Here is a 19,315-nt window from a genome sequence, read left to right as displayed (position 1 = left end):
CCTTTATCACAGTGGTTCTCATCAGGGGTCATTCTGTCCCCCAGGGGCCACTTGGCAATGACATTTTGGGTGGCCACAACTGGGGTGGGGTGGGGACATGGTGTGCTACAGGCACTAGTGGGTGGAGGACAGGGACACTACTCAACATCCTACAGTGTACAGGACAGTCACCCACATCTGGTCCAAAATGTCAATAGAGGTTGAGAAACCCTAATTTATATAACAAAAGAAAGGTAAGGGTTAAACTGTGCCACACAGTAGACTGCCCCTGGTCAGCACCTCCAAAGTTGGTCTCCATACTGACCCTAACTGAGGACAGCCACAATCAATGCAAACTTCATAATGCTGATATCCCAGTACACACCTTTTTGGCACTTTGGGGGTTACCATTACAGGAACATTGGGAATCTCTAGCTACATCTATTTTGTAACCCTGGTAATTAATTGGCCCTTTTGGGTTTTTCATGTAATGACAAGTTATGTTCTTGAAAATAAATGAGGTATACATTGCCATGTTTAGATTATTCCTGAGTCACAGTAATGTTTAAAAGAATTAAACATTCTATTTGCAGTAGTGTAACAAATTTTAATTCAAAATAGACACTCTGAAAACAACAGGTAAAAAAAAATAATAATAAAGTTCAACAAGCTCTCTCTTTGAATTTACAAGAGTATACTGACAATCACAGACCAGCTTCACAACTGCCTCAAAAACACACATTATAGCACTTACATGCAAGTATTACATTTTCAAAAATCCATGTAACAATATTTTATTTCCCAGAGGCTGTCACATCCTCCAAATACTTCTACCTAAAGATATGTTAGACAGGCTCCTCTGCTGTGCATCACCAGCAACAGTACTTACAGTCTAAGCTGGCTGGTCCCCATTACTGGTTCTGGTGCTTTAAGTTATTCTATATTCCATGAAAAAAAAACATGAGGTTTTATCACCCAAAGGACGGTGATACAATAGAGATTCTCTAGCATTACACTGTCCCATTCATCGGACAAATGGGGTATGGAAAGTCCATTCCCAATACTAATATGCTCACCTCTAGGACACTGTTGGAGACTCACTACACCAACCACAGAGACTAGATCTTAGTCTACTCGTTTCACCTTCTCTGCTGAACACATGTGTTTAAGTTTCAGTTAGTATCCAGACTCAGGGGCAAAAATTTCATTCCTGAGTATCACGGTCCTTCCTTTCCAACTAGTTTATGAGCAGTCAGGAGAAGAGATTTTGTGTGTGTCTTTCCCATGTTTATTCTAAAGGCACTAAAGATTTATTGTCTTACCTTTGAGTGGAGAAATGACATCACCATATCAAAAGAGGGGGAAAGTTTAAACTGAAAAGTATTTCTGCACCTACAGAATTACTTCATTTGAAAAAGAACTCTTAATTTATGAGCTACATACCAGACTTCAGATTCAGTATATTTTTAACAAATGAAAGCATTTGGTTTTCTATTGAGTTATGACAAAACAAAACAATAAAACAGCTGTTAGGACAAACCTGAAAAAAATGTAAATCAAAATTACAATCTAATAAGCAAATAGCTTACAAAGAAGAAATCAGCATAAATTAATGCAGTGCATCCTTAGGGAACCACATCCACCACTGGGATCTGTGCCCACATCTCCAAACAATTACCGTATCATTTGCTGCCACCTGAAAAGATGAGGGAGAAGGATGCCTTAACTTGCAGTTAATCAAGTATTCTGAAACAGGCTGAAATTTCCTTAAATGAAAAAACAGATGTAAATTTCAGGTTTTTATCATACAATACTGACACTACTGAGAAAAGGCATGCATGAAATATCAAAAGATTTAATTTACATGACAGAAAAAAATGAAAATAATTGTTACAAATCAAACTGCAAGAAACAACATCTGAAAGAACTGTTCACTTCCTTACACAGGAGTCTTTCTGAGCACCTGAAATAAAACTAAGAGCAGCATAAAGACCACTGAAATTGATTATTTCAACACAGTGAAGAAAATGACATATTCTAAATCTCAATTGAAAACACTATCCCCCTAGTACTTTACACTTGCTTTTTTTTTTTTTTTTTACAAGTTTTGTGATTCATATTCAAAGTTCAATCTGTGTTTAACATTCTTAAGTTCAGACATATCAAAGCCTAAAAGTACAGAAGGCTTGTGATTTTTTATTGCTTTCATGCAAATATATCTTCTTTTTCCAAAAAATGAAGCCACATCAATTTTCCAAACCCATAAGAGTGAAGATAACAGTTCTATTTCCTTTTTACTAGGATATGGTCTCTTATGGAAATAATCTCTAAGAAACTGCTTTTTTTCTTCATAAGAACGGTCTTCATATTTCTTAGGATCTAATGCTAAAATGTGAAGAGCATCATCGCTGGCCACTGGTCCCTCTGTCCTGCTTTCGTTCCTCTGTCTTTTAAAAGGCATGACGTTGGTTACTTTTTCTGGACCTGGGGCTGCATCAGCATTTAGGATGAGAGGCTGTTCCTCCCCATCCCTCTGGTCTTCTGCCCCAAAGTGGCCATCAGGCAGCTTTCTCTTTACAGAAAAATTGGAATCATGTATCACTTCACCATTGACTAAAAGCAGTTCACTGTTGTCAATGAAATCAGGCTGGATTTGCAGGTCTGAGCTGCTGTCCTTAGGGGCACTTCTGCAACGCAGCAAGTGGACAGCGATGGCAGCCAGGGTCATGTTTCCAGTGTAAACCCCACAGCAGTGGATGCACTTGAAAGCAGGTGACTTCAGAATTGTATGTACTGTCGGCATGATGTGGTGCCTCTCCTTCAAATGAAGTTCATACGCTGCAGTTGTCACAAAGGTGCCAAAGCAAAAGGGGCAGGTCAGTACCTGTCTGCTGGTGCTCCCAGGTGTGCCCTCGGTCTGAGGCCTCACCTTGACATACACTGGCATGAGTGACTTGGAGTGTATCCCAGCAAGTATCGCCAAGTAGACTTCCCGCTCCCCTAGCTCTTCCTTTGGCAATATGGTAATGAAATCAAGATGGGGAAATAGCAGATTGCCATTAGCATCAATATCTAATTGAAAGCCTTTGTTGCTATAATCCACAGGTAACCTCTTCTTCCCTCGGTGCACAGTCCTACTGTGCTCGGAAAGACCTTTGATATTATGGAAAGTACATGGACAGAACAGGCATCCCAAGCCATGCATCAGCAAGTGTTGGATAAGCTCCTCCTCTGAGACCAAGCACTTGCAAGAAAGACATCGAACTGTCTTCTCTCTCATCCACTTTAAAAATGGTGCACATGCTGCTAGTTTTTCAGGCTCAAGTTTTTCTCTGGACTTGGACTCACTATGCTTATGAGCCACTTCCATATGAACCTGGTAGACGTTGGAAGGGAAGAGCTCGTTGCAAACTGGGCAGGTTTTCCACTGCTTGGCCTGTTTGAGCACCTGATTTGCATCTGCTGCCGGGGAAGAGGCCTGAACAAACACGCTCTGAGCAGCGTTCACCAGCACTGAAGGCACGGGCATGCCAGCCACTGAGCTGGCCATCTGTGCAGCTGCACCTGATGGCAGGAGCTGGACGGGTACCTGTGGGGGAGCAACAGTGGCAACGCCTCCGGCTGGCATAGGCAATGTGACAGACACCGGGGCCAGCGTGTAGGTTGGAATCCCATTCACTTGCTTCCCTGTAGGGATGAGCTGCCTGAGAATAGAGCCTGATGTTAAGAAAGTGGTGTTCTGCGAGGCTCCAGGTCTGACTGGCTGATTCATAGGCAGAATGCTGGTGCCGACAGGCTGGTTGAGCTGCAGGACCCCAGGCCTCACTGGCTGGCCCACAGGAAGAACCCCTGACACAACGGGCTGACCAAGCTGAAGAATGCCAGAATTCACACCCTGGTTCACAGGGACAACACTTGAGGAGACTGTCTGGTTGGGAGAAAGAAGCCCAGATGGGACCATCTGGCCAGCAGGAAGAACCCTCAACGGGACCGTCTGGCCAGGGGGGAGAACCCGTGACGGGGCTGTCTGGCCAACAGAAAGAACCCCTGACTGGATCATCTGGCCAGAAGGAAGAACCCCAGAAGTTGCAGTCTGTCCAGGGATAACCCCAGCAGGGGTCATCTGGCCTGCAGGAAGGACCCCTGACGGGACTGCCCGACTCACAGAAATCACCCCTGGTGAGACAGCCTGCAGAACTCCAGTGGTGACAGAGGGATTGACAGGAAGAACACCAGGCCCAACGGGTCTGTTTATGGGCCCAACAGGCTGGGTGAGGGGTAAAACCCCAGGACGGACAGTTTGATTTATGGGGAGGACGCCAGTCCCAACAGACTTATTTACAGGCCCAACTGGCTGATTCAAGGGGAGCACGGGAGGATTCCCCGACTGATTAAGTGAGACCCCATGAGAAAGAAAGACAGGCTGCGGAGCTGAGGACTGCACAGCGAGGTTGCTCTGGCCCACTGGCAGAGCATTAGGGACAAGAGTCATGTGGGACTGGGCAACAGCAGGTGGAGAGTGGGTGAGGCTCCCCGCAGTGCCCGGGGCCACAGTCACAGGTGGCACCATGGCTGGGCTTGAAGTGCTCTGCGGCAAGGAGAGATGAAAGCATGGGGGTGGGGCTGGGATGCCCGGAGCACTGTTGTTGGTTGGAATGGCCAAACGTGCCGCTGGTTTTGGAGCAATATGCATTTGCTTCAAAAATCCACTCCTCTTAATATGTTCTGAAATCACAGATCTAAGCTTATTCTCCAAATCCCTGTGAATGTCCGATGTCAAAATGTGATACATTAAAGCATCCTGGCTGCTAGCATTGGCATTGCACTTTTTACAATAATATTTGTCAGATGATGGGATCTTCTCCATAGAAAGAATATCATTAGTTTTTGCTTGCTCACCCACTTCCTCGGTTCGCAGGCCAAAGTAGGAGTTAATTAAGTAGTGAAAATGGGCTACCAGCACGTGCTTCTTCATGCTGTAGTATAAAGTGTTCGAAAAGTTACATTTTAAACATGTAAAACTTATCACATCACTCCTAGATGATTTAGTTTCACCTAAAATATTCACTGTGTAGTTCTGGACTTTCCGAACAGGTGCATGGAACATTCTAAAGTGCTTTCCCACAACTTTGGGTTGAGATGCAAACACACAGTTTGGGCAAGGGATCACCAGCTCCTGGTCAATTTCATCTTCATGGTAACGATGTAAATGACTTTTGAATGAAGTAAGAACCTTCGTCGAGTATTTACAGAGGCTACAACAGTATGGCTTTGTTCGATATCTCTGTTAAAAGAAAAGAAAGCCAAGCATAGTTTAATAAAACTGTCATAAGCTACACCAATTCTTTTTATTCTAATGTGCTAGATATAACACTATCACTCCTTAAGGAACAATGTTTTTTTCCAAGCCAGGGGTTGGTGAGCTTTTTCTATAAATGGACAGTCAATCAATATTTCAGGCTTGTGGGCATACAACACAGTCTCTGTGGCAACTACACAGGCTGCCAATGTAGTACAAATGTACCCACAAATGATACATGTTTTATGGGCATAGCTGTGTTCCAATAAGACTTTATTTATGGACACCAATTCGAATTTCATATAATTTTCCACATGTATTCTTTTTGTCTTTTCTTTTTTGGCAGCTGGCCAGTACAGGGATCAAACCCTGGCCTGTGGTGTTATGAGCACCACATTCTAACCAACTGAGCTAACCACCTAGCCTTTCTTTTTCTTAAACATTTAAAAACCTAACCACTATTCTCAGATCTTGGGCTATGCAAATACAGGATTTGGCCTGCAACTTGCAGTTTTCTGGGCCCTATTCTAAGCCATCCACCAAAACCTCAAATCTCATTACTCAGTCCTGTACTTTGAATTAACTGCATCAATTAAAGTGAACCCAGTTAATTTTCTGCAACAGCAAGTGGTTTTCTCCCCTTATTTCCCCATTTCTCTTAGTTCCAATGTTATTTTTACTCCAAATTCTAGAAGTTCTGGAATTTATCTACAACTAACGTAACTATCCAATTGTTAACCCTGTCGTCACTATCCTTCCATCTCCTCCATGCCTAGTGAAGGCAGGACCCACATGGGCAGGGCTGGCAGATGCAGGCACTCAGTAAACCATCTGATGAACAGAGATGAGTGACTGTGCCTAAACTCAGGCAGTGAATGATCCTGAGGTAAGGTTAAAGCCACAGAACACAGCACTGACCATACGGAATTCCCACTGAAGGCACATTTGGGGGAATTCAACAAGCTCAGGGCCTAGGAACAGATGTTTATACAACGGCTGGCTGACTGAGGAGCACTAATCTCACATCCAGTAAAACCTGCTGGTTTGTGAAGTCTCTGCTTTCATCAGGCTTGAGATCCTAGACCTGACTTTCCCCTAGTTGCACAGATGAGGAATCTAAGACCTGGACAGATTGAACACTTCATCCAAGGCCCACAGTCTGCTGTGGCACTATCAAAATTACCAAGAGTAAATTCCCATCCTTTCCTAGATCTGTGTTCTTATGGTCACTCTCATACACACATACACATATATTCCCGTTCTTCAAGATTCTGTCATCCTATCCCTCTACTATTCATGCTTTCCTCTTGATTCACAGGTCAGAAAAATTACCCAAACGCATTTAACATCATGTTACTGTCATTCTCTGCAGTTAGCAAAATCCCAGGTTCTGGTATTTCTGGTAGGATCTACACAATAAACCCAGGGCAATAGCCACAACCCCAGACCACAGACAAAACAAACAAACAAACAAACAAAAAAAACCCAATAAAACTTTATTTCACTGATTCTAAGTGATATTTATTCATATTTTAACATGTCTGAAATCTGAATGTACCTTACAACTAATGGTTCACAGCACAATACATTTAAGTGAAGTATCACAGATTAGTGGCTCATCAAAATGGTGCATTTTACACTCAATGAAATGCAGTAGTGAAAAAGCACATACCCAATGAAAATTACACTCAGTGAAAGAACCAACAGAGCTTACTAATAACTGCATGTAAGTATCTGTTAGTACTGAATAAATCTTTGGGTTAAATGAAGATTTCTTAAATGACACCGTAAACATGCTCTATACAAGAAAAAATGACAAACTGAAAATGTTAAGCAACACATGACTGAAAATAAGAAAGCTTCCGCTCTTCGAAAGACACTTAAAAAAATAAAGAGACTAGTCACAGGCTAAGAGACTATTTGCAAACCACCTATCTAATAAAGAACTTGTGTTCTTACCTATCTAATGAAGAATATGGGTTACAGACACTTTCAAATCTCAGTAAGAGAATAATCCCATTTTTAGAAAATGGGCTAAAGATTTCAACACTTTACCGAAGAAGATATCTGGATGCCAAATAAACACATCAAAACATGCTCAACATCATTAGGCACTAGCAAAATGCCAATTAAAACCAAAGGAGATACTACGACACACTTATTAATGGGAAGCCAACAGATAAGTCAACAAATACAATAACCCTGACAACGTGAGTCTGGCAAGGGTGCAAGAGCAAGCACAGCCCTCACACTGCTCTGGGAAGCAAAAGGGTGCAGCCACTTTGGAAAACAGTGTGGCAGTTCTTAAAAAGACAAATATGTACTTATTTACCATACAACTGAGCAATCTCACTCCAGGCATTTACCCAAGAGAAATGAAATACATGTTCAAACAAAACATGTTAAAGTTCTAGGACAGTGACCAACCAGAAACAATTTGTGTGTGAGATGTCAGCTCACTGGTAATTGAGGAAAACATAACTGAAGAGAGTAGTCACAGTACTGAGTGCTACTAGAAAGCCTGTCCCCAGAGAGAGTCGTCTGTCTCTCCATCGAGCCTAAGTGTTGCTTCCTCAAGACCCTCCCCGCCACATGCATACTAATTAACTCTATTACCTCAGATCACCTTAGCACGTCTCTCAGGCCTCAAAACCTGAGGAAGTCTCACTTGTTTCTCTGAGCCACTGAGGACCTCAAGGTAGTATAAAAGTCACACAATCCAGCACGATTATGCAACTTTCCTAAATCCTATGTCCACAGGACTGGCCAGTTAGCTCAGCTGCTTAGGGCATGGTGCTGATAACACCAAGGTCAAGGGTTCACTCCCTGTACCAGCCAGCCGCCAAAAATAAATTAAAAATAAACAGAGAAATCCTTATGTCCCCAGAGACAAATTAGAGTAGGAAGACTACCCTACAAACAAAGATACTCAAACTAGCAGACACCAGAGTCTCTAACACTACAGGCAAGTGTTTTTTCTTTTTTCTGAATATGGTATCTGTCTAATACAGTCGTGTTGCTTAACAGTGCTTAATGTTCTGAGAAACGCATCATTAGGTGATCTCATTTCTGTGCAAACATCATAGGATGTACTTACACGCACCTAGATGGTATAGCCTACTACACAAGCTGGGCTATATGATACAGCCTATGGCTCCTATTCTACAAACCTATATAGCATGTTATTGTACTGAATACTGTAGGCAACTGTAACACAGAGATAAATATTTGTATATCTAAATGTAGAAAAGGTAGAGTAAAAATACGGTAAAAAAGAAAAAATGGTACACCTGTATATGGCACTAACCATGAATGGAGCTTGCAGGACTAGAAGTTGCTCTGGGTGAGTCAGTGAAAGACTGAGTGAATGGAAGGCCTAGGACAGTACCGTACACTACTGTAGACTTTACAGACATTGTATACTTAGGCTGCACTAAATTTATTAAAAATAATAAATAACCTCAGCTCACTGTAATGTTTTATGGACTTTAAATTTTTTCAACTTTTCACACTTTTGTAAGAACACTTAGCTTAAAACATAAGCACATCATACAGCTGTACAAGAATATTTTATATCCTTATCAATAAGCTTTCTTTTTTTAAAGATTTTTTAATCTTTAATTTTTGTTTTTACTTTTTAAGTTTTTGTTAAAAACTAAGACAGAAACATGCATAGTAGCCTAGGCCTACGCAGGATCAGGACCATCCACCTCCACATCTTATCCCACTGTAAAGTCTTCAGGGGCAGTTACACACATGGAGCTATTGCCTCCTGTGGTGACAATGCCTCCTTGTGGAACGCTTCCTGATGGACCCACCAGAGGTAGTGTCACTCTTTTCAGAAATATGTCCATGGTGGTCTGCTTGGTTTCTTTTTTTCATCATAGATTTCCTTATTAACAAATAATGCACCATGAACCTTCCTCTCTATTAATAAAAACCTTTAAGTGTTGGGGGTCCATGTTTCCAAATGTTTTAAAGAGCTTGTGGAGGTCTGAAAAGCTTCTGCTATACCTTTTGCTGTGAATTTTCTTAGGTGGTGGTGTTCTTTTTCTTTTCCTGCAGATTCCCGTTCTCTTGCCTATTCTTCTGCTATATGTTCCTGCTCCAGTTCCAACAACTCATTAGTCAATTCCTCAGGAACCACCTCAAGGAGCTCCTCAATGTCTTCCTCATCCGCACCCTGGTCGAAGTTCACCATATCAACCACAGCCTTGTTGATTTTTGCAGCCTCCCCATCCTTGGCAAATCCTGTGAGGTCATGGATGGACCTCTTAAGTGTCTTCTTCCAGATGCCATTCATACACTTCTTCTGACATCACCCTAAGCCCAGGCAAGGTTTTTGATGCAGCGATAGATGTTCCAGAATTGCATCAGTGTACTCCTCAGTTGCAACAGTGGCCTGGGCAAAGGACCCCCGTCAGGAGCTAGGCCCTAAATACTGCTATTACTTCTTGACCCATTGGTTAAATCAAAGAGGTGGTATTTAGAGAGAGAAATACCACTTTGTTATTAGGATGAAGATCACCAATAAAAGGAAGATGTCAGAGGCATTATCAATAAGCAAAATCATGAAAGGTATTTTATTCTTCAAATAGTACTTCTCCGTTTTTCTGGTAGAGCAGTTCAGGAGGGCATCCTGAAAGAGGAGCTGGGTCACCCACAACTTCCCACCACTCCTGCAGTGCACTGGCCATGTGCACTACTGATATGTTTGAAGGCCCTGGGGCTCTCCTTGTGCCAGATCACAAAGAGTTTCAGTGGGTAGCCTGCAACACTGTCCCCAAGCAAGACTGTTAAATTGTCCTTAAAGCCTTGAAAACTGGCATTGATTTGGCCCCCTTATCGACAAAGTTCTTTCAGGCATCTGATTCCAAAATAGGGAGGTTTCATCCATACTGAAGATTTGCTCTGGCAAGCAATTTTCCTCCATAATCAGTTTATCATTGTAGCTGAGTCCAGCCTTTTAACATCACAAACATTTTGCTGCCAGGATCATCATGGTTCTGAGAGGGATAGGTTTCTGTGTCTGTCTTCAATCCAGATCATTAGAAGTTTCTCCATATCTGATATAGGCTTTACTCGAATGTGTGTTACTCTAGCTGTGTTCAATGACACAGTTTCCATCACTTTGTTCTTGTTCTTCTAGATTGTAGCGATGGTGGAATGGGACACGCCTGACTGGTGGGCAGTAACCATCATTGACTTTCTACCTTCGAAGTCCTTAACCACTTTTAATTTCACTTCCAGGTCAATCACTCAACGTGGCCTCTTACTGGCAACATTAGCAGTGGATTTTGTATGCTTAAAGGGGCAATGATGAACAAAACAAAATTAGGTCAAGCACAAGAGAAAATGATGCACTCAAGGGATGCAGGGTAAACACAGGACGTGTGAGGTTGCTGCTAGCATAACATGGTATGCTTTTTTACAGTAAACTCTTTTTTATTAAGTAGAAGGAGCAGATTCTAAAATAATGATAAGTAGTATAGTAAACACATGAACGAGTAACAGTCACTTATTATCAAGTATTATGTGCTGTACATAACTATCTGCTAGACCTTTATTTTTTATTGTGCATGTTTATGGGGTACAGTTTGTTGTTTCAATACATGTACATAATGTATAATGATCTAATCAGAATAGCTAGCATGTCTATCACCTGAACATTTATTATCTCTTTGTGGTTATAATATTCAAGATACTCTTTTCTGGCTCTCTTGAAATATACACTACTAGCTACTGTCACTCTAGAGCACCAGAACTTACTCTTCCTGTTTGACTGTAACTCTGTACCGGTTTACCAACATTTCCTGAGCCTCCCTGCCCCCTCCTTTTCCATTCCTCTGGTAACCACTATTCTACTCTCTATTTCTCTCATTTTTCCCTCTCTTTTTATTTTTCTTAATTGGCCTGTGATAACTGTATATATTTATGAAGTACAATATGAAATTTGGGTACATTCATACTGTGTGCAATGATCATATCAGAGAGCTTACTATATCCATCACCTCAAACATTTGTCACTTCTTTGTATCAGGAACATTCAACATCATCTCAACAAGCTACTCAAAGATACAAAGTACTTTGTTATTAACTGTATAAAACCGTAGATCCTATTCTTCCTATCTCTCTATTATTCTGTATCCACTAACCACCTTCTCCCTCCCCCCTCCCCCTACCAGTCCCTAGTAACCACTATTCTACTCTCTACTTTAATGAGATCAACTTTTTTTTTTAGCTTCCACATATTAGTGAGAACATTCTCTCTGTGCCTGGCTTATTTTACTCAACATAATTTTCTCCAAGCTCATCCATGTTGTTGCAAATGGCAGAATTTCACTCATTTTATGGCTGAGTAAGTAGTTCATTGTATATACATACCAAGTTTTCTTTAATCCATCATCTGTTGAAGAACATTTATATTGGTCCCAACTCTTGGGTACTGTAAATAGAGCTGCAGTAAACACGGAGTGCAGGTATCCCTTCAAGTTGTTGATTTCCATTGAGTTTATACCCAGAAGTGGGACTGCTGGATCGTATGGTAGCTCCATCTGTACTTGTCTGAGAAATCTGCATACTGTTTTTCACAGTGGCTGTACTAATTTACATTCCCTCCAACAACGTAGGATAGGGTCCTTTTTCTCTGCATCCTCACCACCCTTTGTTATTTTCTGTCTTTTTGATAACAGCCATTCTAACTGGGATGAGACGATATCTCAATGTAGTTTTGATTTGTATTTCTCTGATAATTAGTGATGTTCAGCATTTTTTCATGTCTGTTAGCCATTTGTACATCCTCCTTCAAAAATGTCTATTCACTTTCTTTGCCCATTTTTTAATCAGATTATTTGTTTTTTACTGTTGAGTTGTTTGAGCTCTTTGTAATTCTGGATATTAATCCCTTGTCAGATGCACGGTTCACAAATATTTTCTCCCATTCTACAGGTTGTCTTTTCACTGATGATTGCTTCCTTTGCACTGCAGAAGCTGTTTAGTTGGATATAATCCCATTTGTTTATTTTTGCTTTTGTTCCCTGTGCTTCTGAAGTATTATTCATAAAATCTTTGCCTAGACCTATGTCCTCAAGTGTTTCCCCTATAATTTCTTTTAGAAGTTTTATAGTTTCAGGGTTTTAATCCACTTTGAGTTGATTTTGGTATATAGTGAGATATAGGGGTCTAGTTTCATTCTTCTGTATATGGATCTCCAATTTTCCCACCACCATTTATTAAAGAGACTGTGCTTTTCCCCAATGTATGATCTTGGCTCCTTTATCAAAAATCAATTAGCTGTAGGTATATGGATTTATTCCTGAATTCCCTATTCTGTTCCATTGGTCCAGGTGTCTGTTTTTGTGCCAGTACCATGCTGTTTTGATTACTAGAGCTTTGTAGTATATTTTGAAGTCAGGAAGTGTGATACACCTCACTTTGTTGTTTTTGCTCAGGACTGCTTTGGCTATTTGGAGTCTCTTGTTCCATACAAATTTCTGAACTGTTTTTTCTGCTTCTGTGAAATATGCCATTGGTAGTTTGATAGGGATTGCATTGAATCTGTAGATCACTTTAAGTAGTATGGTCATTTTGATAAGACTGATTCTTCCAAACCATGAGCATGGGATGTCTTTCCATTTTGTTGTGTTTTCTTTAATTTCATTAATCACTGTTTTACAGTTTTCATTGTAGAGATTTCCCACTTCCTTAGTTAAATTTACTCCTAGGTATATTTTTTGTTGTTACTATTATAAATGGGACAGCTTTCCTGATTTCTTTTTCAGTAAGTTCACATACTGATTTTTGTATGTTGATTTTGAATGCTGCAACTTTACTGAATTCATTTATCAGGTCTAGAAGTTTTTTGGCAGAGTCTAGGTTTCTCTCTATATAAAATCATGTCATCTACAAACAGCAACAACCTGACTTCCTCCTTTCCAATTTGGATGCCCTTTATTTCTTTCTCTTGCATAATTGCTCTGGGTAGGACTTCCAGAACAACATTGAACAGACGTGGTGAGAGCATGCATCCTTGTCCTATTCCAGTTCTTAGGGGAAAAGCTGAAAGCAGGAGGATGTAAGCTGTGGGTCTGTCATGTACTGCCTTTATAGTATTAAGATACTTTCCTTTCCCACCTAACTTGCTGAGAGTCTTTATCATGAAGGGATGTTGAATTTTATCAAATGCTTTTTTTGCATCTATTGAGATGATCATATGGTTTTTTTTCTTTCATTCTGCTGTGATGTATCACATTTATTGATTTGGGTATGTTCAACAATCCTTGCATCCCTGGGATAAACCCACTTGGTCACAGTGTGTAATCTTTTTGTCATGGTGTTGGATGTGATTTGATAGAATTTTATTAAGGATTTTTGCATCGATATTCATCAGAGATATTGGCCTGTAGTTTTCTTGTTTCACTGCATCCTCACCTGGTTTGGGTATCAGGATAATACAGGTCTCATTGTAGGAATTTGGAAGAATTCCATCCACCTTAATTTTCTGAAATAGTTTAACAAGTATTGGTATTGGTTCTTCCTTAAATGTTCGGTAGAATTCAGCAGTAAAACCATCTGGTCCTGGGATTTTGTTGGGAGACTTTTTATTACTGATTCAATCTCACTACTTGTTATTGTTCTACTTAGGTTTTCTATTTCTTCTTGGTTCAGTCTTGGTAGGTCACATGTGTCCAGGAATTGATCCATTTCCTTTAAGTCTTCATATTTATTGGTGTATAGGTGTTCATAGTATTCTCTGATGATCCTTTGTATTTCAGAGCTATCTATTGTAATGTTTCCATTTGCATTTCTGACTTGATTTGGGTCTTTTTTTTTTCTTGTTCTGGCTAATGGTTTGATTTTGTTTATATTTTCAAAGAACAAATTTTTCATTTGATTAATCTTTAGTATTGTACTTTTTGACTTCAATTTCATTTATTTCTGCTCTGATTTTTATTAATTCATTTCTTCTACTTATTTTGGGTTTAGTTTGTTCTTGTTTTTCTAGTTCCTTGAGGAGCATTGTTAGACTATTTGAAATCTTTTTTTATTTTTATTTTTGATGTAGGTGTTGATTACTATAAACTTTCCTCTTTATACTGCCTTGGCTGTATCCCATAGGTTTTGGTATGCTGTGTTTTCTGTCTTCATTAGTTTCAAGAAATTTTATTTCCTTCTTAATCTCTTCTTTGATCCATTTTATCATTGAAGAGTATGTTGCTTAACTTCCATGAATCTCTGTAGTTTCACAAGTTCCTTGTTATTGATTTCTAGTTTTTTTCCATTATGGTCAGATACCTAATATGATTTCAATCTTTTGAATTTGTTGACTTATTTTGTGGCCTAACATATAGGCAATTCTGGAGAATATTCCATGTGCTGATGAAAACAATGCATATTCTGCAGCTGTTGGATGAAATGCTTTGTGTATGTCTTTTAGGTCCATCCAGTCATGATGCCATTTGAATCTGATGTTTCCTTGTTGATTTTCTGACTCAACAATCTGTCCAATGTTGAAAGTGAGGTGTTAAAAGTCCCCAACTATGATTGTGTTGGTTTCTATGTGTCCCTTTAGATCTGATAACATTTACTTTATATATCTGGGTGCTCTGGTGTTGGGTGCATATATATATTTATAATTGTTATATCCTCTTGCTGTACTGATCCCTTTATCATTATATAGTGCCCTTCTTTGTCTCTTACTACAGATTTTGATTTAAAGCTTGTTTTATCATCTGATGTAAGTATAGCTTCTCCTGCTTGCTTTTGTCTTACATTTGCATGGAATACCTATTTCCATCCCTTCAGTCCATATGCGTCTTTGCAGGTAAGGTGTGTTTCTTGTAGGCAGCATATGGATGGGTCACTTATTTTATCCATTCAGCCAGTCTATGTCTTTTGATTGGGAAATTTAGTCCATTTACATTCAAGGTTATTACTGATAAGTGAGGTCTTACTCCTGTCATTTTGTTGGTTGTTTTGATTGTTTTGTATATCCTTTGTTCCTTTCTTTCTCTCTTATTGTTTATCTTTGTGGTTTGGTGATCTTCTGTATTGATAAGGTTTGATTTCTTTCTCTTTCTAATTCACATATGTACTCTACCAGTAAGTTTTAGAGTTTCAGTATTTTCATGACAATTGTTGATTTTTCTCCAGATGTAGGACTCCCCTAAGCATTTCTTGTAAGGCCAGTCTGGTGGTGATGAATTCTCTTAATTTTTGCTTGTCTGAGAAAGATTTTATTTCTCCTTTATTTCTGAAGGATAGCTTTGCTGGGTATAATATTCTTCACTGGCAGTTTTTTCTTTCAGTACTTTGAATATTCATCCCACTCTCTCCTGGCCTGTAGTGTTTTTGCTGAGAAGTCAACTGTTAGACTAATAGGGATTCCCTTACAAATGACTTGATGTTTTTCTCTTGTTGTTTTTATAATTTTCTCTTTGCCTTAACTTTGGATAGTTACAATGGATAGTGTCTTGGAGATGACCTATATGGCTTGAATCTACTTGTGGACCTTTGAGCTTCCTGAATTTGGAAATCTGCATTTTTCCCAAGACTAGAGAAGTTTTCAGCTATTATTTCTTTAAATAGGTTTTCAATTCCTTTTTTAAAGGAATCTGCCCAGCTGTTCCTGGGTAGTAGGTGGGGCTTCTAGGCAGGTCTGCAGTGAGGGAGCTCATCCAGCCACTTCTGGGAACGTTGGCAAGGCCTCTTGGCAGGAGTGTTCTCCAGGAGGGCACAGATTTCCATTAACCCGAGGACGTATTTGTTATGATAGAGACCTGTGAGCTGTTTTTCCAGGTTAGGGGATCAGGCACACACAACTCAGGCAATTGGAGGAGTTAGGGTATGGGGGGAGAAAAGGGGGAGTGGTCCACCCGAGGAGGGCCTGCCTGTCTGATCGCTGGCCAGGGACCTGAGGGATGCATCAGTTCAGCATGGCAAGGGTTAACTTCCCAGACTATGGAACTAGAGTCACAGGCTGCTGTGAGCCCACACTTTGAGCCACCAGGATCAAGGTGTTGTAGCCTCTTGTGTGAGTGTACTGGGAGGACAACAAAGCCTCAAGGCTGGGGAAGCACCAGGGCAGGGTGGATTCTTGGCAATGACTCTGGTTTCAAGATGGCACTGTCCTGCAATCAGCATGGGTCATGAAGGTGGGAGGTGGGGAGTGCATAGTTTGTGCTGCTGTTCTAGAGTGATACAGTGTGTGTATTCTAGGCCATTCCCCACACTTGGCTCCAGGGTTGTCCTGCCAAAGGATCTGCCAGCCTCTGTGATAAGGATCGGGGTTGGGGGGAGGTCCTCTGCCTACCTTTTCACTGCAAGGGAAAATTTCTCCTGTGCCAATCCCAGTATCAGAGATGTGGCAGCTGAGGCCATGTGCCTCTCTCTCCTCTCTATGCTGCCATCCTGGGCTTTCATGCTCCACAGGGATCTCACCAGTCTCCTGCTGTACTCCCATACTCTCCCACAGACACTACCATTGATATTTAGCTGTCTGTTAGTTGTTCTGGTCCATTTCTTTAGGAGGGACATGACCTGGGCACCTCATGCCCTTCCTCTTGTGCCTGTGCTAGACTTTTACACAACTGGCAGTGTAGTAGGCTTGTTTACACCAGTGTCACCAGAAACACGAGTAATGTGCTGTGCTTCAACATTATGGTGGCTACAATGTTACTGGTGGTAAGAATTTTCAGCTCCATTATCATCTTATGGGATCACCATCATGTATGTGGTCCATCATTGATCAGAACCTCATTATACAATGCATGAGCATAAATTCAATCTCTAGTATTTCAGATTATTAGTTAACATTTAACGCCTAGGCCCTATTCATCCTTATCAACAACATAAACTCCTTGAGGAAAAGAACCCTAACTTTTACCTTTCTGTATCAGGCACCCAAAAGCTGTTACCAACTTTGTAACAGGAATTCAAAATATGTTTCTGGATGAAAGGTATGTAATTATATGTACTACATCTTACATTATAGGATATTTTAAGAATTTGGGTGAGAAAAATAAATAAGGCCTAAGATTCATTAAGTTACAATCTTCAAAATGAGGCCCAAGAGCTGTGCTGAGCAGGAGACTAAATCACAGTGATGTCAAGGAAGCCTGTGCCTGAGTGTGGACATGGAGGATCAGGTCCAAGAGGGCAAGAGCTTGAGAAGTGAGACTTGAGGAGGACAGGTTGACAACAGAAATCTCTTTAATAAATACTGACAAAACAATCATCGACTAATTATAGGAATTTTTTTAAAGCCAGAATTCCCTAGGTCAGCATGACTTAAGACAAATCAGAAGTTGGGGTTGGGGAGGATGTGCTGGGTTTGACACTGATGAAGGTGCTAGCAGACAGTGAGGGGAAGGTCTCCCAGAAGAAAACACTTCAATAAGGAAAACTGAGTATATGTCACACGTTTTAGCTTGAATTTGTTTAAATCTGAGGTGTTAGATTATTAAAATTATTGTTCTTTGGTCTGGCTGGTTAGCTCAGTTGGTTAGAGTGCAGCCTTGTAACATCAAGGTCATGGGTTCAGATCCCCATACTACCCTGCCACCAAAAAAAAAAAAAGAGAGAGAGAAGAAAAAAGTTCCTTGATTCAAAAGCCTACATTTTTTAGTTTCTAAAACCAGGATGTATGTTCACTGTATACACTTAATGTCGTGGCATTTTTTTTTTTTACTCAGAATTATTAAACCAATGGTCTTTCTTACACCAGTGGCATCTTATATAATCAAACGATAGCTTCACTGCATCACAGTATCAATCCTGTATGCAGAAAACTCAAAAAGCATCAATAAGCCTATATCACCAAACACTGAACTTTGTTTTCTTTCTACCTCCCTGAATGGTTATAGTATGCCTCCTCCCCATTCATTCACCTGCAACTCCAATACCTGTGATGTTCCTTAGACTAAATTTACACTTACCCCTAACTTGAGGAAATACGAAAATCAAATACAAAAATACATACCACTTTCTTTCCAGAAGATTCCCAAAGAGAAACATCTCCCCATGATGTGTTATAAAAGTACTTCTCTCCTGGATCGAAGCCTTTAAGGTCCTTTTAAAAAGGAAGAAAAAAGGGAGATCATTATGCAAATTCAGAAAATAAAGTAGTATTTAATTAGAACCTGAGAGGTTACTTGGCTCTTAAGAAATCTACATGGAAAAAGAGAAATGAAAGTAAAGCCTTCAGGAAATTTGGACAGAGTACCCAAGAAAAAGGTTAAAATACCCGTTAAAATTACAGTTTTATAAGAAATAAATGGGTGAGACCTCCCAATAAATAATTATCTACATTTTACATATGTAGGCAGAGCCTACCTATCTTTCAGGGTACACATTTTAACAAAGATCTACAACATGTAGAGGGTTTTTTCTCAGATAAAACAAGCGGTTTTTGTTTTTTCTCAGATAAAACAAGCGGTTTTTCACTCAAAGAGTTACACTTGCTACAGTGAAAAAGTTAGGCAAAAGACCTATAGTGTAGAAAAGGGTGTGAGGAAAACCTCATAATTGCTGGGAAGAAATAAGCTAAAGGAGGCAGCAGTTCGAGAAACATTGTGTGTGATGGAGACTCTAGCCAGGTGAAGAGAAACAGGTCCCAGAAAAGGGTCAAGAGGCAAGAACAGCACATGAACTAGGGCTTTTCCCCAGAGCCATACGCTGAGAGCAAAGGTACCAGCAAGTGCTGACTTCCAAAGACTTCTGGCAAAAGGTGGTATTGTGGATTGAATTGTGTCCCCGCAAAGTTTAATGTGTTGGAGGCTTGGTCCCCACTGTGACAGTGTTAAGAAGGTGGGAAATCCTACTGTGGTAACTGAAAGGTGGGACCTTGAAGAGGTGATTAGATTGTGAGGACTGTGCCCCCATGAATGGATTGATCAATGGATCAATCATTCTTGGAATAACTGGAGTGGTTCCAGTGGCTTTAAAAGGAGAGTGAGTGAGAAGGTTAGTCTTTCTCTCTGCTCCACCATCTACCATGTGAGACCCTGGAGTCACCTCACCAGATGTACTCCCTGGACT

At 40.4% G+C, this 19,315-nt stretch overlaps 1 protein-coding gene across 1 annotated transcript in view; it reads right to left on the bottom strand.

Annotated features, from left to right (window-relative positions):
• Positions 1-572: 572 nt before the first annotated feature.
• The window catches only part of ADNP2 (ADNP homeobox 2), a 39,313-nt gene continuing 20,570 nt past the window's right edge, over positions 573-19,315 (bottom strand). Inside the window, exons 3-4 of the mRNA XM_063077450.1 lie at positions 18,258-18,347; positions 573-5,263 (exon numbers count right to left, since the gene is read on the bottom strand). Of these exons, the coding sequence (XP_062933520.1) occupies positions 2,078-5,263; positions 18,258-18,347 (3,276 nt within the window). The 3' untranslated portion in view covers positions 573-2,077. The remainder of the gene's footprint in view (positions 5,264-18,257; positions 18,348-19,315) is intronic.

This window comes from Cynocephalus volans, chromosome 13 (genome assembly GCF_027409185.1).
Source record: "Cynocephalus volans isolate mCynVol1 chromosome 13, mCynVol1.pri, whole genome shotgun sequence".
Classification (NCBI taxonomy): Eukaryota; Metazoa; Chordata; class Mammalia; order Dermoptera; family Cynocephalidae; genus Cynocephalus; species Cynocephalus volans.
Note: the sequence above shows the minus strand (reverse complement) of the source record. Positions and strands in the feature narration are given on the sequence as shown.